This window comes from Lagopus leucura, unplaced genomic scaffold, assembly GCF_019238085.1.
Source record: "Lagopus leucura isolate 7727_CA_CO unplaced genomic scaffold, USGS_WTPT01 Super-Scaffold_100004, whole genome shotgun sequence".
NCBI lineage: Eukaryota > Metazoa > Chordata > Aves > Galliformes > Phasianidae > Lagopus > Lagopus leucura.
This window is the reverse complement of record NW_024962264.1, coordinates 59,078,761-59,098,038: the sequence shown is the minus strand read 5'-3', so window position 1 is coordinate 59,098,038 and position 19,278 is coordinate 59,078,761. Positions and strand designations below refer to the sequence as shown.

Genomic DNA, 19,278 nt, shown 5'->3' with positions numbered 1-19,278 from the left:
CTGTTCAGAAGACATCCTGTACAGTTGGCACACATCCTGGCTACCTGTCAGCATGCGCTATTCTTCTCTCTTTGGCTCGTTAGGTTCATATAATCAACTTGGAAAAGAACAGGGACTTTCCTTGAAGCTCAATCAACTCAAAGTATCCAGTTAAGGTATCAAAATGAAATCAAATGACTGAGGTTTTCATAATACAGTTACCATGTTCCTTGTAATGCTTGATGAAAAATAATTTTGGCACTTCAGTCATTTTTAAATGATCACAACAGAGACTTCACAGTTATGACTACACTCCAAATCAGACTAGAAAGAAACAAGTCTTCATTTTTCTCCATGGTCACAGGACTATCTTCAAAGCATCTCAAATTCTGGTGGGGTATCACTGGCTTCTTTTTTTCTGTCCTATCCCTCCAATTCAATGGGCTGTGGAACTTCATTCTCTCTGTCTTCTAAAATACAGCTATTCGTGTCTGACCAAGACCTAAGTAAGCTCACTGCTAAGGTGTGTTCTTAAAATATCTTACAGTTATTGTTTTTAATTATTATTACAAATCATGAGGTTGTTTCTGGTGATTTCCACCATTGCAGGTGGAACTTCAGCAGAAAAAATGCTTTTGCACATCAAGTTTTCTGTTTTACGTGATGGAAGCATGCATAGTGATGGCTGCTAAGAGTTATGAAATTGGCAGTGTTCAACTCCTGCCCTGTTCTTGATGGATTTGTGAAAAAAGGAAACCAGAGAAAAGAATTCTGAAGCACTTCAGTTGCAATATGTGAAGCATTATGAAAGAAACAGCAACAAAAAATGAATTATCAAGGCACCAAAAAAGGCAATGCTTTCTTCCTTCTGTTTTTTCACGTTAATCACAAACACCTTATACAAGTCCATGATAACAGTACCCTCACTTCCTCCTGAAAATGCCAGAACTTCTCCGAATTTTATATTTAAAAAAATCCTCTATTAAAAGTATTCTGATGTACAGCAAAAGATGCAGAGAAATTCATAAAAAGGAGGTGAAATTAGGAGCAAAGGATATGCTCAGTATCGTGAGTTGGAAGGGATCCATAAGGATTACTGCTCTTGAAACACAGAAAACCTTTAGCAAGAGTGGCACGTGGGAATGGAAGTACAGTTACCTGTGCTACATGGCCTCACTTTTCTTCCTCTGCCCTTTCTGAATTAGAGCCATGCATCACAACTCTTTTGCACACCTGTTATTGGGATTCAGCATTAACATTCCTTTAAGAGATGAACAATATTCATGCAATAAAGTATTTTAGATACTTGGATATTAAAAAAGTATTTTTATTCTTTACTGAAAATAGCATGAGATGAAATTCATAAGAGGAAGCGACAGGGAGTCTACAGGCTACTGTGAAGCAGCCCAATTTCAAAAGCTTACAAAACTCACCTAAGTTTACTAATGTTCCAATATTAAATAAATCTTACAACCAGGAGTACCAGAAGTTTTAAGTTCATGAAACATGACAGTGCTAATAATTCTAAAGGAGACTGCAGTAGTACTAAAATGTTAATGCAATTGCTGGTAAAGAAAACCAATGACATCAGCCTGAATTTGACCCCAGTGCAGTACACCCCCCCTTCCACCCACACACTGAAAGACAACCACCTCCCACCCCTGAGCCATCCCCAGGTATAATACACAAAACATAACTGATACAAAACTCACTTTCACTGGACAACATCTAAAATATGTAAATACCTGTTCCTGCAGGTCGTAGTCATAGCTATCATGCAGCAGAAGACTGAGGACATACCGAGTATAAATCATGGCATCAATGCCACACTTCTCTAGCTCTTGTCCCAGCCAGGTCTGCACTGGACCCAAAGCATGTAGCAGAGACATTTCAGAAACAGATACAGGGCCTGGATAAGAGCTTGAGGAGCTTTCTGATGGCAAACCATCCACAACAACTGTACAGATAGGGCGCATGAATCTAGGTGGTTGGCATCCTTATAACGTGAAGCATTTTCTGTAGTTGATATCCCGTCGATATCTGGAGGTGATTTTCACTCCAGTAAATAGGAGAGAGGCTTGACTTCTAGGACAATCATTTATATTTCCTGGCAGTTAGCCGTCTAGAGACGAACATCACTCTTCAGGCATGACCAGTGAATAAACTAAATCCTAATAGCAAACACATATGTAGATGTGTTTTTCTACCTTAATTTCACATTGAGGCCAGATGCAAGTCCCCAGCAGGACCTATAAAGAGGAAAAAAGGATAAGTTGTGATATTATGTCTCCACACACAAACAACATCAAACAGTGCAAAATAAACGACGTAGAAAGCAGTCATTTCCATACTGCTTACTTCACCTGTACAGCACACCTGCTCAGTGTCGCTCTGAAGAGTAACAGGCATTATTCCAAGTTTAAAGGTGACTTAGAGAAAAATCACTTTTTCATGCAGGAAGAGAGACTCTTTCAAACAGTTCACTACCAACCCTTCCTTGAAACGTACAGCAGGCCTAACTTTAATAGAAGGTTGAGAAGGTTTTATTTACTATCAGCCAAAGACAGACCTTTTCATCAAAAAATTTACATTCACTTACATTAAGTCTAATTGCATATTTTGCACCACTAGAAGACAACATAATCCTGCTGTTTTGCTGTGACTCCCATCTACAAGCAGAAAAAAACTGTCCTGTTTATAGAACACTGAATTTATAAAATCACCTGGCCAGCAGTTTCACCAGAGCTATAAAATACTTCCTATATCCTATTGCTGAATGGTTACTATTGTCAGGTTTGGTTGTTTTTGTTGGTGGTTTTTCATTTTAATTTCACTTTTTGCCTTGCAGCATTTTATCATCTAAAATCTGTCTACCTAAAACCTGAGCAGAACATCATCCATTCACATAAGAACCAACATTTAACTTTCTTCACACAGATGACTACACTAGTCTTAACTTAGTGAGCTTACACTCTAAACCATATCCTAAAATAGACAAATCATCCTAAGACTCAGAACAACTGCAATGCCAAACCAATCATGCATAAGTAAGGTGCAGAACAAGCAAGCCCCAAGTATGCGGTCCTTCTGCCCTCTAACCTAGAGCAAGTCAGGTCCAAAAAAGGCCATTAGGACCAGCCTGCCAATCAGCCAAACAGCAATCTGATATCTGTGCAAGTTTTCTCCTCTCCAGCTTGACAGCAGAAAACAAAGCACAAATCCAAGCAAGAAATATACTTTCACTGAAAGGAAGCACCAAAGAAAGCACCTAGCAATATCTACTGGTTCACTCCAACCTACTGCAAGGTGCAGGGGACAGACCCGCTGAAACAGCCATTCCTTACTGTAACTCTGAGCAATGCTGTGTGGGCAGTGCATGTTTTGTGGGCAAACAAAATGAACAGTGCCTTTGCTATTGACATGTGTCTATATGACTTAAGATGACAGCTTTTAGGAGCTTTCTTTGCATTACTATTCAGACACTGCTGTATACTCAAGAATTTTAATGAATTGCAACATCATCAGGAAAAGAACCCAAAGCATGATAATGTGACTTGACAAAGCCCTCCCTGCAGTTAAAGCTGCACTACTGCCTTACTCCAATAGCCATCTTCACTTGAGCAGGCAAATAACACACTGGTATTCAAGCTCTGTCAGTAGCACGTTTGTATTGCCTGGCCTCTCGTATGACAGCAGAAGGAAAAGCACGTAGAAACCCTTTGCAAAGGCTTTTCATCATGAAATCATGTAAAGCTGCGTATTGTGACTGATGTATTCTGAATGAAAAGTCACAAGTCCAAACTCTCCAGCAGTTCGTATCCTCCTGACAGCTGAAAAACTAAATTTCATTTATACTTCTTTATTTTTTGGTTAAAGTCAGGAGTTAAGACAAAGTGTCAACGTTGCCCCAGGACTTTTAGTCAAACTTTTATCATATTTAAGTTCCCCTTTTTAATGTTATTTCACTGTGTCTTTAACAAATACAAATGGCACAAAAACGGGAAATCTGAACAGAACTCTCAAAGTCTTTGAGAGTTCTCTTTTACAACAGCCTCCCGTGCTCTGCCTTACCAGAAGCACTAAGCATGTATTTCCATTATGCTTGAGAACAAAATCCTGTCCAAACAGAAATACTTCCCTATCCCAGCCCTACACAGAGGTTTTTACACCAAATTTACACAAGTCATTCAAAGAAAAGACACTGCAAGATGCAAAGTCCAATTTGTATAATAACAATCTTTGACAAATCAGTTTTCAACTCTTCCTATCATCTTTTTGACACTGTCTTGTTAAAAAAAACACCTTCTGTCCTTGCAATAGTAACAGCCAATCTTAACAAGGAGACTACTATATAGCTTTAGCAATTAGAGCAAGGCTAGTTACTTTGACTACCAAGCTGGAAAGAACTCTCCATTTCCAGCCATAAAACATGGTAGACTTACGAGAATTTCCAAATAAGAAATCACACATCTCTCTCAATAGTTTGTGAAATCTGTATTCATCACAAATGCCAAAGACAAAAACATGAGATGAAACTCCTACAAGACAATTTCTGCTTACTCCACACCCAAGTACACTTTCTAGTAACCTTTAGATTTTGTACTACTAATCAACGACCTTTCCAAAGCACTACAGCCAAATTACAAAGTGTCCTACAAAGGAAAGAGGATACAACAGTATGTAAATTAACACACCGACTTTACCACTGAGGCTATTTGAGAACAGACATTTCTCAAAATCACTGGACATCCTTTCCACCCAGAACAGTGGAAGACAACAACCGAGCACTAGTATACTCAAATGCAGTTACAGGAAAGCAGTTTTAAGTGTTCCATGGTGGAAAATAGGATGGAAGCCCAACGATCTGGAAATTGAAGCTGGAACACCTCGTGCCAGTCCCCTATGTCACTGTTGCTGCATGGCAAATCTTTTCCGAAGGCTAAACAACCTTAGTCTTCCCTGTAAGTGTAATGGAATACAGCTATGGTCACAACTAGTTCGTAGTAATAATTCTGTGTGTCTTGGACCACACAAACGCCTTTTTGTGACGGTTATGAGTGCAGGCTTACAGAGCACAGGCATGCCAAGAGGACAGTAAAAGGAAGGTGTAATTAAATCACTCCTCATTTAAACTGATACAAACCTACCCAGAAAGTACCAGTATGTGTAAGTGCTTTTACCAGACTACCAGCAGAGAGAGCAAACCAACCACATCCTTCATTACTGTCCTTGCAGGTAAACTAAAGCACAACAGACTGCTCCTTGTACACTATCAAAAGGTAACTCAAAAAGCAATCAAGCTGTCTGCAGGCTTAAACCCACAACATAGGAGACTACACTCCAAAGGAACAAAAATTAGAGAATCTATATATTAAAGGAAATAGGAAACTAATAATTATTTCTTTGCATGATCTGCAAATAAAGGCTCCCAAGCCGCCAAGTTGTTCTTCACAAACTACTGTACAACTACTGCAGAGAAGCAGTTCCTCAATAAAGCTACAGGTTGTCTCTTTCATTCCTTCAATTCCAAGCAGGGACAACCTCCACATCTGTGCCTCCAATGCACCGTTCTGCCCAACACTGTACAGTAACAACTGGAACACACTGTCACACAGCAGTTGTCTTTAGAGCTGTTTCATACATTTCCACTAATATTCTGTAAAATACGCCAGTGTATTACATAGTTTACAATCAAAATTTCTCATTTTCTAAAGGTGTGGGCCTTTCTGCTACAATCTTTGATGACATAAGACAATTTCTCAATGCATGACGAAGCAATCACAGTATATTCTTACTGCTTATAAATGTGGATATACAAGTCCACACATTTTTAACCAGGACACCTTTTAGAAGTAGCACTTTTCTACAGAGTGGTTTTATTAAAAACAAACAAGCAATCTTTCCTCTCCACGACAACTGCATGTAGCAAAAACCAGTGAATCCTATTTACTATAAATCAGAAGTGAAAATGTTACTGTGTGGTCAATAACATAAGTATCCACATTAGTATCTTTCAGTCCCCTCCAGAAAACTAAGGATCAAAAGCAGAGTCACAGATGGCAATAAAAGTTCAAAATTTCCCATATGCATTATGGAAAAATCAGCAATTTTACCACTATTTGTTTTGCCTCTTTCAGTGAAAAGCCTCAACAAATCCTTAATACGCAAACCAATGGGCCACACACTGGGGAGGGCACTGTCACAGCCCTGAAACAAAGCCTATTTAGACTGCAGCAAACAATGGCATCTGTGTCCTTAATAAATTTCACATGGCACTTAAAAGACATGTGAATTCAGAAGAAGTTGTTGTTTTTTAATCACATTCCTTGACTACCATAGAAATTTGGCTCTGTAATTCTCAGAGCAGGAACAATCTTTTCATGTGTTGGTGATGTTTGTTGGTGTTGTACAACAAACAGCAGAGCAGAGATTTGACTCATGACTAAGGCACTGAATGCAATAAAACAAAAAATACTGATAACGTCTGCATTGCAAACAAACCTCTGCCTCCATTCCATTTCAGTCCATTCCTGCCACAGAGCCCCAGAAGCGCCGCTGCATTACAGCAAACACAGATTAAAGCATCTGTCAGGAATCAAAGGAGCACTTTAAGAAAGAAGTGTACAAGCAGCTCTGTGAATTGACTTCCTGATAGATACAGGTTCTCTCTTTTTAAGAAGTTTTATCAGAAGGGCAGTACAAGCTTGTTTCCAATGGGTAGACATTTTACAGTTGTCTGATGTCTACCCAGGCCGCCGTTATGCTCTGGTTCTACGGTAACTCAGCCAAGTGGGAACCCACCTGGGACAGGACACAGCGCAGGCATGTCACTGCAGGATGCTTCTCTTGAAAAATCTGCTTGCTTATTTTCATAATGCTTATCCAAAGGAAAACCTGAAGCTGCTAATCCTGCATCAAAGCTTAATGGAATTACTCAAAGAATTCAAGAGCTACTCTGTAAACTTCATTTTCTTCACTCTGAGGGTGGTGAGGCACTGGAACAGGCTGCCCAAGGAGGTTGTGGATGCCCCATCCCTAGAGGCATTCAAGGCCCGGCTGGATGTGGCTCCAGGCAGCCTGGTCTGCTGGTCGGCAATCCTGCACATAGCAGGGAGGTTGAAACTAGGTGATCATTGCAGTCCTTTTCAACCCAGGCCATTCTAAGATTCTTCCTTCTTAGCAAATAAAAAGAGCACGGATACAATCAAAACAACACAGGGAAAGTTATCAGCACAGTTCTCTAGGACCTGCATCACTTCACAAACCTATAAGGGATCTGGAAGGTGGGATACATGACACAGTGCTGAAGACAAGGAATTGCAGCAAGCCAGCAGGGACAGCAAACAGAGTAAGAGAAAAATGCAGGAGATGCTTATGAAACACAGTGACTGAGCAATGAAAAGGCAAACAAAATTCAGTGTAGAGAGACTGGAAATGACGCAGGAATAGTAATTCCGTGCTATCAATACTAAGTTCCTCATATAAAACAATAGTTCTGAGCTGATTCCAGGATCTAGTTCCTAAGCAGTATGTTAGAAATTTCATGAAACTGCAAGTTTAAACCCTGCAGCAGTCAAAAGACAGAACCACAGTACAAAACCAAAGTCATCTGCTTCACTGCACGCGTATACACTGCTATAATGGATATACCTTCAACTGATGTAATCTGTGATTTGAGCTGTTCCTTACAGGGATCCTTACAGGAACCACCCAAATTGATGGAGGATGAACATCCAGTGCAGCAATGCAGGTGCAGCAGTGCCCTGACATGAGCTGCCTTCAGTGCCCCAAAACCCATGCAGCACACTGCCCTCCTGCTCTGAGCAACTGCCACACACAGGCAGAAGCCAAGCCAGGAGCTACCTGAACTCCACCAACACCTCATGGACATCATACAGGGGCAGTGCACAGACAAGGGAAAGTCTGTATATAAATGAAAAGGCTGGAAGAGGGGTGGTGATTAATGAGAGCATGTTGGATAGTGTGAGTAGAGTATGGAGTGAAGATTGCATTGGTTTGGGCTGGGATAGAATTAATTTTCTTCAGAGCAGAATGTATCCTGCTGTGCTTTGGCTTTGCAAGCAAACCAGCTTTGATAATGCAGGGACGTCCAGGCCATCACCAAGCAGTGCTCACTCCACATCAAGGCCTCCTCTTTCTCAGGCTGCCAGGCTGCCAGCAAGGAGAACAGGACTACAAAAAGCCAGGGCAGCTGGCCACAGATGGCTGCAGGGATGTCTCGTACCATGTTGTTCCCTGCAGTAAAAGCTGGGGGAAAGACGGCGGAGAGAAGCACATTTTCAGTGGGAAGTTGCAAATTCTTTATTTTGCTTTGCTTTCACATGCAGCTTTCTCTCTACCATTCTGATCCTCTTCCCCACCCTGCTGGGTGAAAGCGAGCGAGCGGCTGCCTGCTGTTAGCTGCCCACTGGCATTATCTGCAACAGCTGCACAGAACTTTGCTCCTGTAATATCAAAACAGACGTGCCTCTCCATGGACAGGGTTTGCTCAATGCACTGTTGTTTGGTTTTGTGTTGGTTTTTTTAACACGAGTTACATACAAAGCTTTATAAAACAGGGATCAGGAATTCCTTGTTAAAAGATACTGAAAACACAGAATATATATATTTTCATATTCAGATGTGCTTCAAAAGCAATTGAACAGGAGAGATCCTTTGAAAGTTTCCAACAAGGCAAAACACATCAGGTTAAGAAGATCCCCTAGGCAGAAAATAGTGAGGGGGTGGGGGCAATCTGAAAGAAGTATCACATGTACTTTCCCTGTTCCTCTGTAACAGCTCACTTACAGATGCTGATGCAGACGAGTACTGGATTTGACAAAGCCTTTGTCTGAAGCAGTACAGTTGTTCTCATAAAACATTCATGTTCACCATAATACAAGAACAACACTCAAGAAAAAAAGTAGCTGAGGAGTTCAATTAGCTGAACAGCTCACAGAGCTGCACATTATTAACATACATGGACTTTGTTACAGGATGTCAGAACACCAATCCTGCCAAAGAGCAAAGCAAAAAAGTGAGCTCTGGGGAGCAATTACCGATGGGCTGCAGAAGCAGCAGGGATGCACCTGCACCAGGTTCAGCTGCATAACCGAGATCCCAGTGCCCTCGCCCACCAGAATATTCTCTGCTTCCTCAAAATAAACGTGTAACATAAGATGTGCAGTATGTAAGTTTGAAAAAAGCAAGAGAGAAAAGCATGACCTAGCAGGAAAACCTGCAAGCGCTGTGAAGAACAGTCACAGCACACTGTGTCCACCACACATCAAAACTTCATCACTTTACAGAGGTACAAGGTCTGAAAGTGGCTTCACAAGAAGGCTCTTTTGAAAGTGTTCCTATTATGTACAGCAGACTTGCAAGAAGTATCTCTAGATGGTGGACAACCACTAGGAAGTGCTTCTTTATATAATAAGAATTTCAGGAACTCTATCAGTTGACAAGTTTTGTAAAACCTGTTTCAACAGTTGTCTCTATTTAGTGAGCAAATTTGATCTCCAAGATGGGAGTATTTTATAGCATCACTGAGGAAACTGTTTCAGGAAAATCAAAATTCAACATCAAAAGACATTCAAAAAATCCAAGAGCGGGCACTTCATTTGCAGCACATCACCACTATCTTCATTCCCACAAACTTAAGGGAGTCCAGAGCAATTCAGACAACACTCACACACTTGACAAATAAAACAATTTGTGAAGTTTTGGTTGTGTGGCTGTACCAGACAAGCTCAGGTACCATGAACCTGTAAGTCCAAACTGTCCTAACTCCAACACTCCAGTACTCCTCACAACTTCTGAAAACACCTTCACACAGAGATTAGATTTAACAAACCAGAAGATATTTATAGATGGTCTGAACCTACACGATTGAAAACACTGCTTCACTGATTTCAAACGCCCAGCTGTCATTAACAACAGAAACATCTGCATTGATCCAGGAAGAATTTGTCCAAACAGGGTTATCCACCTACCAACGCAATCCTAATGACTCTATTCACAACAGTGAGGGAGGTACGCCGTTGTGACAATGTCCTTTTTTCCCCCATTTAATTTGTTACTGTCCAGGACTGAATTTGGCACTAAGTTTAAAGCTTGCTTAAAGCTGGTGCTTGAACTCATTGGTTCTTGTTTAAACAAGACTACGAGATTCTTTAAATCCTAACTGAAAAAAAAGAAAAATGTACACTCATCACCCAACTCAGAAATCAGAATTTTTAATAAGCTTTGAAATACACCTCGGTGTCTAACGGCAAGGAACTCAACTGCTTCCCACATTAAAAGTGAACTTAAGAACCAGTTTGTTCTGAATGGTAAAAAGTCACTTTCAGTGCCTTTTTTTTTTTTTGGTGGGTCAGTTTCCAACAAACACAAATAAGCCATCAACTTTTGTTGCCACAAAGTCTCCACAACAGGTGTAGGCGAGGAAATGACATTGCAACTCAGCACACTTGGCTTTAAAACAAGCACACCAGAACCACAGTAGCCTGGAGACGACAAATTCCAGTTGCTGTAGATCGTGGTGACGCAGGGGGAAGTGCTGCACTGCTACTAGCCTGGAACACAGTGGATCAGCCAAGCATGGCAAATCCAAGAAAAAATGGGTGCTAATTCAGAAGAAGGTATATATGCAATGCCTCCAAAAAGCAGACAGCGCCTCAAGTCATACTTGACATAGCTCCCCAGACATGGCTATAATTTTGGTATCACACCACCATCAGGTTTCAGACTGTTCTGTTTCATTTCTTTCTGCCAATGAAGATGTCAGTATGATTTAAGTGTTTCAATCTGAAGTTGCAGATCCCATCAGCATACCAGAGCAAAGCCAGAGATGAACATCTCACCCTCTCGCACCCATTACACAAATGGAACACTTGGATGGATCACTAGGGGGCTGAGAGGAGCTGCGAGAACCCTCTGGCTGTAACCTCGAAGAGGAGACCTCATCCATCGTTTTTATTCAGTCCCATGAGAATTTTTTTACAGACACAATTTATCAGGAGCTGTATCTTTTCCTACATACACATACAAAAGCAACAGATGGCATGCCACTGATTACCATCAATCACCATTCCTCAGCAACTCTTTCTTTGGAAAAGAAAACAACTACTTTACTTTATACGTTATTACGTTACTACAAACCATATACAGCAAAGATCACAAAGAACACATGCTCTAAGCTCACTGGGACATTTATCCTCAGGACTTGTGGCATATGACATCTGCATCCCAATAGATTTACTAATTTTTCTCTCACCTAAAACACAGGCAGGGCTTTACAGTGCAGACAGGGAGGACACAGTCAAATAATGGAAACATCAGACAGAGGACCTACTGTTGAATCACTCCGCTTCCTGCCCTCCTGATGCCTTGCATTTGTCCAACTCCTGGAGTAGCTTGAGCTCTCTGTTACAACAGCTCCTTGTCAGAGCTCAACCCACAGAATGACAAGTCTGTAGGGATTGAAAGGAACCTCTGCAGATCATCTAGCCCAATCCCCCTGACAAGCAGGGTCCCTACAGTACAGGGAAAGCATCCAGGTGGGTTCTGAATACCTCTAGAGAAGGAGATTCCATACACTCTGCGGGCAGCTTATTGCCCCCCTCCAAGGAGCAGGGTAATGGCTCCCAGGTCTAAGCACCAAGCTGACACAGCCTTACCTGCAGTGTCACAGCCTCAGCACCAACGCAGACAGGCGCTTCCTGCCTCCTGCAGCACGGGCAGCCAAAGGGATCACCAGGATAAAATACTGAGTTGCCCCTTCCCATCAGTCAGAGCACCACTGCATTAAATAGCCCACAGTTCATTCATTGCACATTCATGCAACTGTACAGCATTTAATTCAACTAATATAGAATTTATTCTTGGGCACACTTTGCATCTTTCAGCTCAGGAGGAATGCAGAATTAATTCTGTATTCCAGACATGCAATAATTACTGTCCATTTAAAGGTAAAGGCATTTCTCCAGCTATTTATACTCTTAAAGTTAATCATTTGGCTATATATAAATTCCTCCACAGTAAATGGCCACACTATACATTCTATTTCATTAACATGGACGTGGCTCTTCCGTGAATGCTTCGTATTGAAGTTTTCTGTATTTGGCTGAGGTTTTCTATAGTGGGTCTGTGACTCAAATGGTCAGTTACTATCCTTTCGAAAAGCTTAAAAATAGCCCCATGAAGGGCTTAAAAGACAAAGAGACTTGTATGACCATACAGTCTTTTCAGTATCTCTTTATCAAAAGAAAATTATTATTGAAAATAAAAGCGTACAAACTAAGCAGGTAGGACAGGTTAACATCGCTTTTAAAAACCAAATATTTGCTACTTCCAATGGTAGCTGGAAATAGCAGGTCAGCACTATGCTACTTCTCTTCCTGGAAGTTGTAAGACTGTTAGCCAAGTTATTTCCTTCACAGCTCAAGAACCAAGTTACCGAAAACTGGAACTCTGAGGTTTCTCTCCAGCTGATAAGATACGCTGTTCAAAGAAGCTGGTGAAAAGAATCAGAACTACATAAATACGAAAAGATAATAAACTAATAGCTAGTCAGAACAACTCCTGTGTGACCCCACACAACTCAACGTGACTCTAGTAAAGCGGTAATGAAAACTCTGACCAAATAAAACCCAGAATTCCTACAGGGAGCTTCGCTTCACTGCTGAACTCAACTACATGGCAGTGAACTTCTAACCCAGAAGACAGAGGCAGGAAAATAGGAAGTCACTGAGCAGCAACCTTTAGCTAATTAGTAACAGTTGCCAGCTCAAAATCTTCAAGCAGAAAATACCATGAAAAAGCACAAATCATTCTTTCACCTTCCTAAGCAAAGCTATCAGTCAGACAAGTCGCTGGAAGCCTGCCCCATTCCTGCCAACATCCTCCAGCTCCCCCAGCTCGACGCACGGCACGAGCCTTGTGCTCCCACTCAGCCAGAGTCCTCACATTTGTTTCAAGTTTGTAATAACTCCGTACGGTGTCACAAGGATTTACTGAGAATTAATTACTCACTCAGTAGCAGCAACACGAACACGCATTACCTATTTTTTCATTACTGATGCTTCAAGCAGCCTTTTCCCTTAAGGCTAACAAAACTATTTTCTTAAAAAGCATATATGACACATCCCTCCAAAAATGCCTTTAATCACTCTGTGTATGTTTTGGTATGTGTCGCCACTTTGCCGTTAAAGATTATCTCAATCCAAATCTTGGCTGAGCTAACATTACCTGGAATAACCTTGCAGAGGGTATCTTGCAGCTGAGCTCTGCTGTTCTGATGCTAAAACAACACAGTTTTATGAAAGCGTGCTTTATTTCCCCTGCTTTCAGCGAGCCCCTGATCTCTCACTCTCATCTCCAGACTTCTTTTAACAGGACACAAAATCTTTCCTGCAACGTAACTGCAGTTCTCTTTGGAATTCTTCTGCAACCAAACTCTCTCCTCTAACCAAATCTCAACAACAACCACCAAAAGAGCCCCCACACAGTTTCATAATATACGAACAGCACAACCACTCTTCCTTTCCATACAGCATGTGAAACACAGGCACAACCAAATGGAACACTGTGCTTCCATCCACGCCGTGACGCAGCTGACAGAGCAGCAGGTTCAGCTGCTGGACCACCTTCTTTCGCTTCTTTCACATAAAACAACATTCATATCTTATCCCTGTTACAATTTATAAGGTGTCTGTGGGGTAAGGAGGGGATTTTTTCTTCAGACTACAAATTTTCACCTGTGATCCTTTCTAGAATAAGGCCCAAAAGGTTACAGACATGAGCAAAGTTGGCATCGATTGCAGACTTGAAACTTCTTCCTCACGACAGCACATCACTAAAATGAGCAATGTAATCATTTCCAAATTACACTGAAAATTATATTTATTACAGTGAGTCTGCATACAGATTATGCTTACACATCACAGGACCTAATTAACCTACCACATATAATATCACAATGGTAAAATGAATTTAAATTCAATTAAATTCAGCGAGGGAAAAAAAAAAAGGAAATTTTAAAAAATGAATTCAAATTTAAATTTCCACACTATTGAGTGAGAAGTAAAACTCCTGGAAGGACAAATAGATGCCAAAGCAGTCGTGCAGCATCTCAGTTAGGAGCAGAATCCCTGAGAAGAACACTTCTGTGATTAAATCCAGATAACTGCACATGAAATTATAAAGGAAATAGGTTAAAAACTACAATTTTGTAACTTACAACGCAGCTAGAGAAGGAGCTTTTAGTGAGAGCTTTGTGAAAGGAGAACCTTCTTACTGAACACTACTGAATGCTGAAAACAGCCCGATGATAAAGCACACATCCCACCACTCAGCATCCAAACGTGCCCAACCAGCTGCTGGGAAACTACAACAACCTCTCCAGTAACAGAAGAGGTCACTGCTGGTATAGATCTCTTTCTACTGAACACTCAAGAAGTCCCACAGTTACCTGGTATTTCTGCCTAACAAGAGGTTGGGTAAATGAACTCCAAATTTAAAAACACGCTTTTTCTTCACAGTAGCCAATTTTCTTTTTAACTATACACTAAAATGCAACTGAACACTCAAACATTCATTTGAATGTGTTTGTTTTGCCTCAGGGAATTACTGAGAAAATAGCTTGGGAAAACAACCACAAAACAAGCAATGCAAAGACAACTCATTTCTATACCGATATTCAAACGACCAATGAGCCTGGCACTGCTCTTGAGCTGAACTGTACGATTCCAGTCTCTATCCCACAACACAGAAAGCACAATCCCAATAGAAAGAGCATATGAAAGAGCTCCCACGATCCCATTAGTGTTCCAAGCTCCACCAGCAGTGCAGGTGACCAGAACAGTCCCTGCTACCTCTCAGCCTATAGGAGTTCTAAGTGTTGCTGTCCTCATCACACTCTGCTTCACCACATGTTATTACTCATCACTTTACATTAGTAAGTTATTACCTACAGCTATCAGCCATTAGTTGTTATTACCATTGCATAATTTTAGGGGCTCTACATTAGCATTCCATCAGACAAGTATGAAAGATGTGCTACCAATGTATGTCTGAAGGAAAAAAAGCAAAATAAAAAAGCAGTGAGCTGCAAAGGAATACATAGAAATGGGGGTCTTTTTCTCACATCATCTACAGAAAGCCCTGGAATTGTATATACATTTGAATTTATATCATTATACGGGTTTAGAGGCGACATTTAACATACACCACTTTCAATACCCATCATTATGCGTTTTTGTACGCTTCTTTAAGCAGGGTCTGAAGTGGTGATGATTTTGCTCAGTTTGAACTAAATAGCCAGGAATCCTACTGGGGCTCTGCGATACTACTCCTAAAAAATCAGTAAAATTTCACTGAAGATTCACCAGCGCCCATTACAAAATCAACCTCTTGGCTTCCTTCCCTGCCCTCATTCACCTAGAAACAAGGTGCTCAGGAAGGGCAAGTAGGGAAGCTGACACTAAATTATAAGCAGTATCTAGATCCCACTCTGTCCCTCTTCCTGCTAGGATGCATGGCAAAGCAGCAGAGAAAAATGCTGACATCATTTTACTCCTATGGAATTTCTGTTATTCGGAAGAGCAATGAATAGCAAAAAGAGGAAAAGCAGTGCAGATTGCAGGCTAAGGAATCAGCATATTAAGGTAACAGATGTTCAAGGCCTCCTATCTTTCCTCTGGGGTCCCATATCAATCTGTTCTCCCCTTCCTTCTGATTCACCTGCCGATGAGCAGAAGGGCTGCAGGGTCGCATAGCTAATGCCAATCTGCAGAACCTGCGGTCTGGAACAATCATTACCTCCAATGGTGCACAAAACAGACAAACTGAGATTAAGTTCCATTGCTGTCAGCACAGGAACACCTGCTACACACAGCAGGCAGGGACAGCAACTGCTGAGATTTTCCATTGAGAGTTTAAAGCAGGATTTCCCCTAAAATTCTTGGAACATGAAGGACATTACAAATGTACAAGGCACTGCTTGTCTTCGTTCATGTTACCTACTTCCTCTCTTACATCTCTATGCCAGAGATTGGGGATTTTGATGCATACACAGCACACTTTATTAATTGCAAGGGAAGGGTTGTACACTACCATTTTAGTACATCCATACTGACAAGGAGCAGCAGATGGAGGATTAGCACAAAATAAAATCTGTAGAGTAACGATCAAGTTACATGTCATTTACTTTTATAAGGAATATTTTTGTCTTCAACAATACATTAGAAAAAGGCCATTTCAGACGGGCAGGCACCACAAACAGCCTGCACTGGTTGGGCTTGGGTGCTGTGGTGAAATAGTCTACTTCATGCAATTACCCACTGTGAGCTAAGTGAGTAATTTTGACATGACTTTTGACAGCCAGGACACCCAACTTGAGCTGCAATTTCCTCTTCATCACAGCGACACTGAAGTCGGACGTGTGGAAGGACATAAAGCACAGCACTTTCAAGGGCCGGCAGGAAAACCTGCCGCGCGCACCGCAGCGTCCTCAGCTCCGGTCCTATCAGCTACAACCCGACACACGAAAAGCACGGGAACATCGGAACGCCTCCTCTTCAGAGGACAAACCGCACCGTCCTCACCCTTCAGATGAGCGCCGGGTACCGCAACGCGCGATTAAAACAAAGACAAACCGGCGGAGCACGCCGCGCTCCCACTTCTCTCAAAGTTTCGGCCGCCGGCCGCGCTCAACCACGTTCTGGGAAGCGCGGCCAGCGGGAAGCCGGCTCCGCTCCGGCGGGCGGGGGCTCGGCCGCGCCGCTTCTGCATCCAGCCGTAACCTTCGGCAAACCTTGGCCCCCGCCCCGCCCGCCGCCCGCCAGCGGCTGCGGCCCTGCCGGGCCCGCCCCGCGTGGCCATAGGACGCCTCTGCCGTCACTCCGCCGTCAGCCGAGCCCCGCCCCCCGCCGGCGGCAGCCCGAGCCTTTCTGTCCGCCTTTCGCCTTCGATAGGCCCCTAAAGGACAATGCTACGGGAGGGGAAGGAAAGAGGGGGGAAAAAAAAAAAAAAAAAAAAAAAGAAGCGGGCCCGAGTCCCGCCGGCCGCCTCCCGCCTTAACCCTGCTCCACTGCCCGCACCGCCCCGACCCGCAGCGCTCAGCCGCACTGTGCTGCCCGGCGCCGGCGGTGCGCGGCCGAAAGGTCACGGCGGGGCCCGCGCTGCGCCGTCACGGCCGCCCGAGCTCCGGCTCTCCCCGCCGCCCGCCCGCGAGCCGCGCCGCCCGCCCTCCGCCTGTCCCCCTCCGGGCGCGCCCGGCCCGCGGCGCGACTCCCCCCGGCCCTCACCCGGCGCCGCGACCCCGCGGGTCGGAGCAGAGCGCCGCGGGCGGTGCCGGGGCGGCCAGCTGCTCCCACCGGGACGCCCCGGCCGGGCCCCCGGCCCCGCCTCCCGGCCCTGCCCGCTGCCGGCGCTCGCCGTCACCCCCCGGCCGGCCCCTCTCTCCCCTCCCGCCGCTTCCAGTCCGCGCTTCCCCCCGCCCGGCCCGGGAAAGCCGTCCTCCCGCCGCCCGGCGCCACGGCTCCTCCTCTAGCCGTGCCGCCAGCGCGGGGAGGGAGCGAGGCAGGCCGCCCCGGCCCGGCCCGGCCCTCGGCGCGGCGGCGGGAACGGAGGCCCCGGCCCCGTCCTCCCGCCGCCCCGGTGCCGCCCCTCCCGCCGCTCTACCCGGGCTTTACCTGCCGTGGCGGCGCGGGGCCCCGGGGCCTCTGGCAGCCGGAGGAGGCGGCGGACTCCGTCCCGCTGCGGCCGTCCCCGAGTGAGGCGGGCGGGACGGAGCCGGGACCTGCCCCGGGAGGCGTTACGTAAACCGGCGGCGGCGGCGGCTCCCAGCGCCACGGGGAGGGTGGGGAGAAGGGAGGGAAGGGGGGGGGGGGGAGGCGGCCGTTCCGTCACCCGGCAACAGGACTCAGCGCCCCGGCGGACCGCGCCGCAGGCCCCGCCCCATATCCTTCCGCCCAGAGGGCGACCCGGATCCCGCCGCCCGAGCGCGGGGGTGAGAGGAGCGGCGGGCGGGACGCGAGGGGAGCGGGCGGGAAGGCGGGAGGGAAGCGTCCCTTTGGCCAGGCTGTGCGCTACGGCCCCGCCCGCCGGGGGAGCAGCCGGGCGCCTGAGGAGAAAAGGGGCGGGAAGAGCACAGGGATGGAATGCGGAGGAGAGGGAAGTGGGGAGAACGACCGAGCGTTAGCGGGTGCGGGCCCGCAGTAGGGCTCGGCGGCTCCGAGGGCGCGGTGTGCAAACAGAGCGGGTTCGGGGAGCCCGTGTGGATAGAAAGGGTGCCGTTGAGAGCTGCTGTCAAGAGCTGCGAAACTTTCGTCCCCGTGGATGAAGTGGGTTCATCAGAGCTGTGTACGCACCGAGGGGTAATGAAGGAGCAGCACTTACAGCGTGGCAGATGGATGAAAATAGGCCGCGGTGAGACTGAAAATATGACGAAGGCGGCACGCAGCAGTGCTAATTAAGCGTCTTAATTGGGAAAATAATAACGCCCTCCTGGACGTGCAGTGGGTCTGCTCATTCCTCAGCTGTATGAGCACACACAGGTGGAAGGAAAGTCAGTATTATGTAAGATGCCGAAGTAAGTCAGACCGTGTCATCCTGAGGGTTTTCCCTTTACTCACAGCCTCGTAGTGAGGTGTGCCATCTAACCAGGCTCACACTCCCACTTCTGTCCATGCGGAGCCTTTGCTGCAACTACGCTCCCTGCTGACAAGATGATCCCACAGCTGGGTGTGGGCATTCCAGAGAATTAAACCTGCATATGAAAGCATATCTCATAGAGACCATGAACGTGTGCCAAGGTAGTAGCCACTGCCTCCCCACCTACGTATTTATTTGTGATACATGACAGCAGCATTACTCTTATTTCTCCTTTATTTTCATTTTAGCTAGGTTTTTTGGGTTTTTTTTTTTTTAGATATTCTTTACCAGGCACCTAATTTAGTTGTACATTTGATTTAGCTAACCAAATAAACCTATTTTTAAAGTTTAACATGGACTGTGTGGCTGCATGAGCTACTGACGATGTCCTGAATGGTGCCAAGGCAATAATTGATGTCGTATGAACATGGAGTTGATCAGTGCAGTTTCTTCCAAACCTTGAGAGTATTATGGGAGTACTCTGAAGAGAAAGCAGAGCTTCAAATTCCGTGCTGGAAGAGCAGAGTCATTCCCTGAGCTATTTAATTACTGTTTAACTTATTTTCTTGTTAAGAAGAGCTGAAACTGAAAACGGAAAAGCTTGGGGAAAAATCCTGCTGGCTGTTTTCTGCTGAGTCACTCCAC

The 19,278-nt window shown here is 44.6% G+C and overlaps 1 protein-coding gene across 1 annotated transcript in view; it reads right to left on the bottom strand.

Moving 5' to 3' along the window:
* The window catches only part of KIAA0232 (KIAA0232 ortholog), a 60,978-nt gene extending 43,234 nt beyond the window's left edge, over nucleotides 1-17,744 (bottom strand). The window contains exons 1-2 of the mRNA XM_042870413.1: nucleotides 17,673-17,744; nucleotides 1,725-2,228 (exon numbers count right to left, since the gene is read on the bottom strand). Of these exons, the coding sequence (XP_042726347.1) occupies nucleotides 1,725-1,955 (231 nt within the window). The 5' untranslated portion in view covers nucleotides 1,956-2,228; nucleotides 17,673-17,744. The remainder of the gene's footprint in view (nucleotides 1-1,724; nucleotides 2,229-17,672) is intronic.
* Between the last annotated feature and the right edge of the window lie 1,534 nt (nucleotides 17,745-19,278).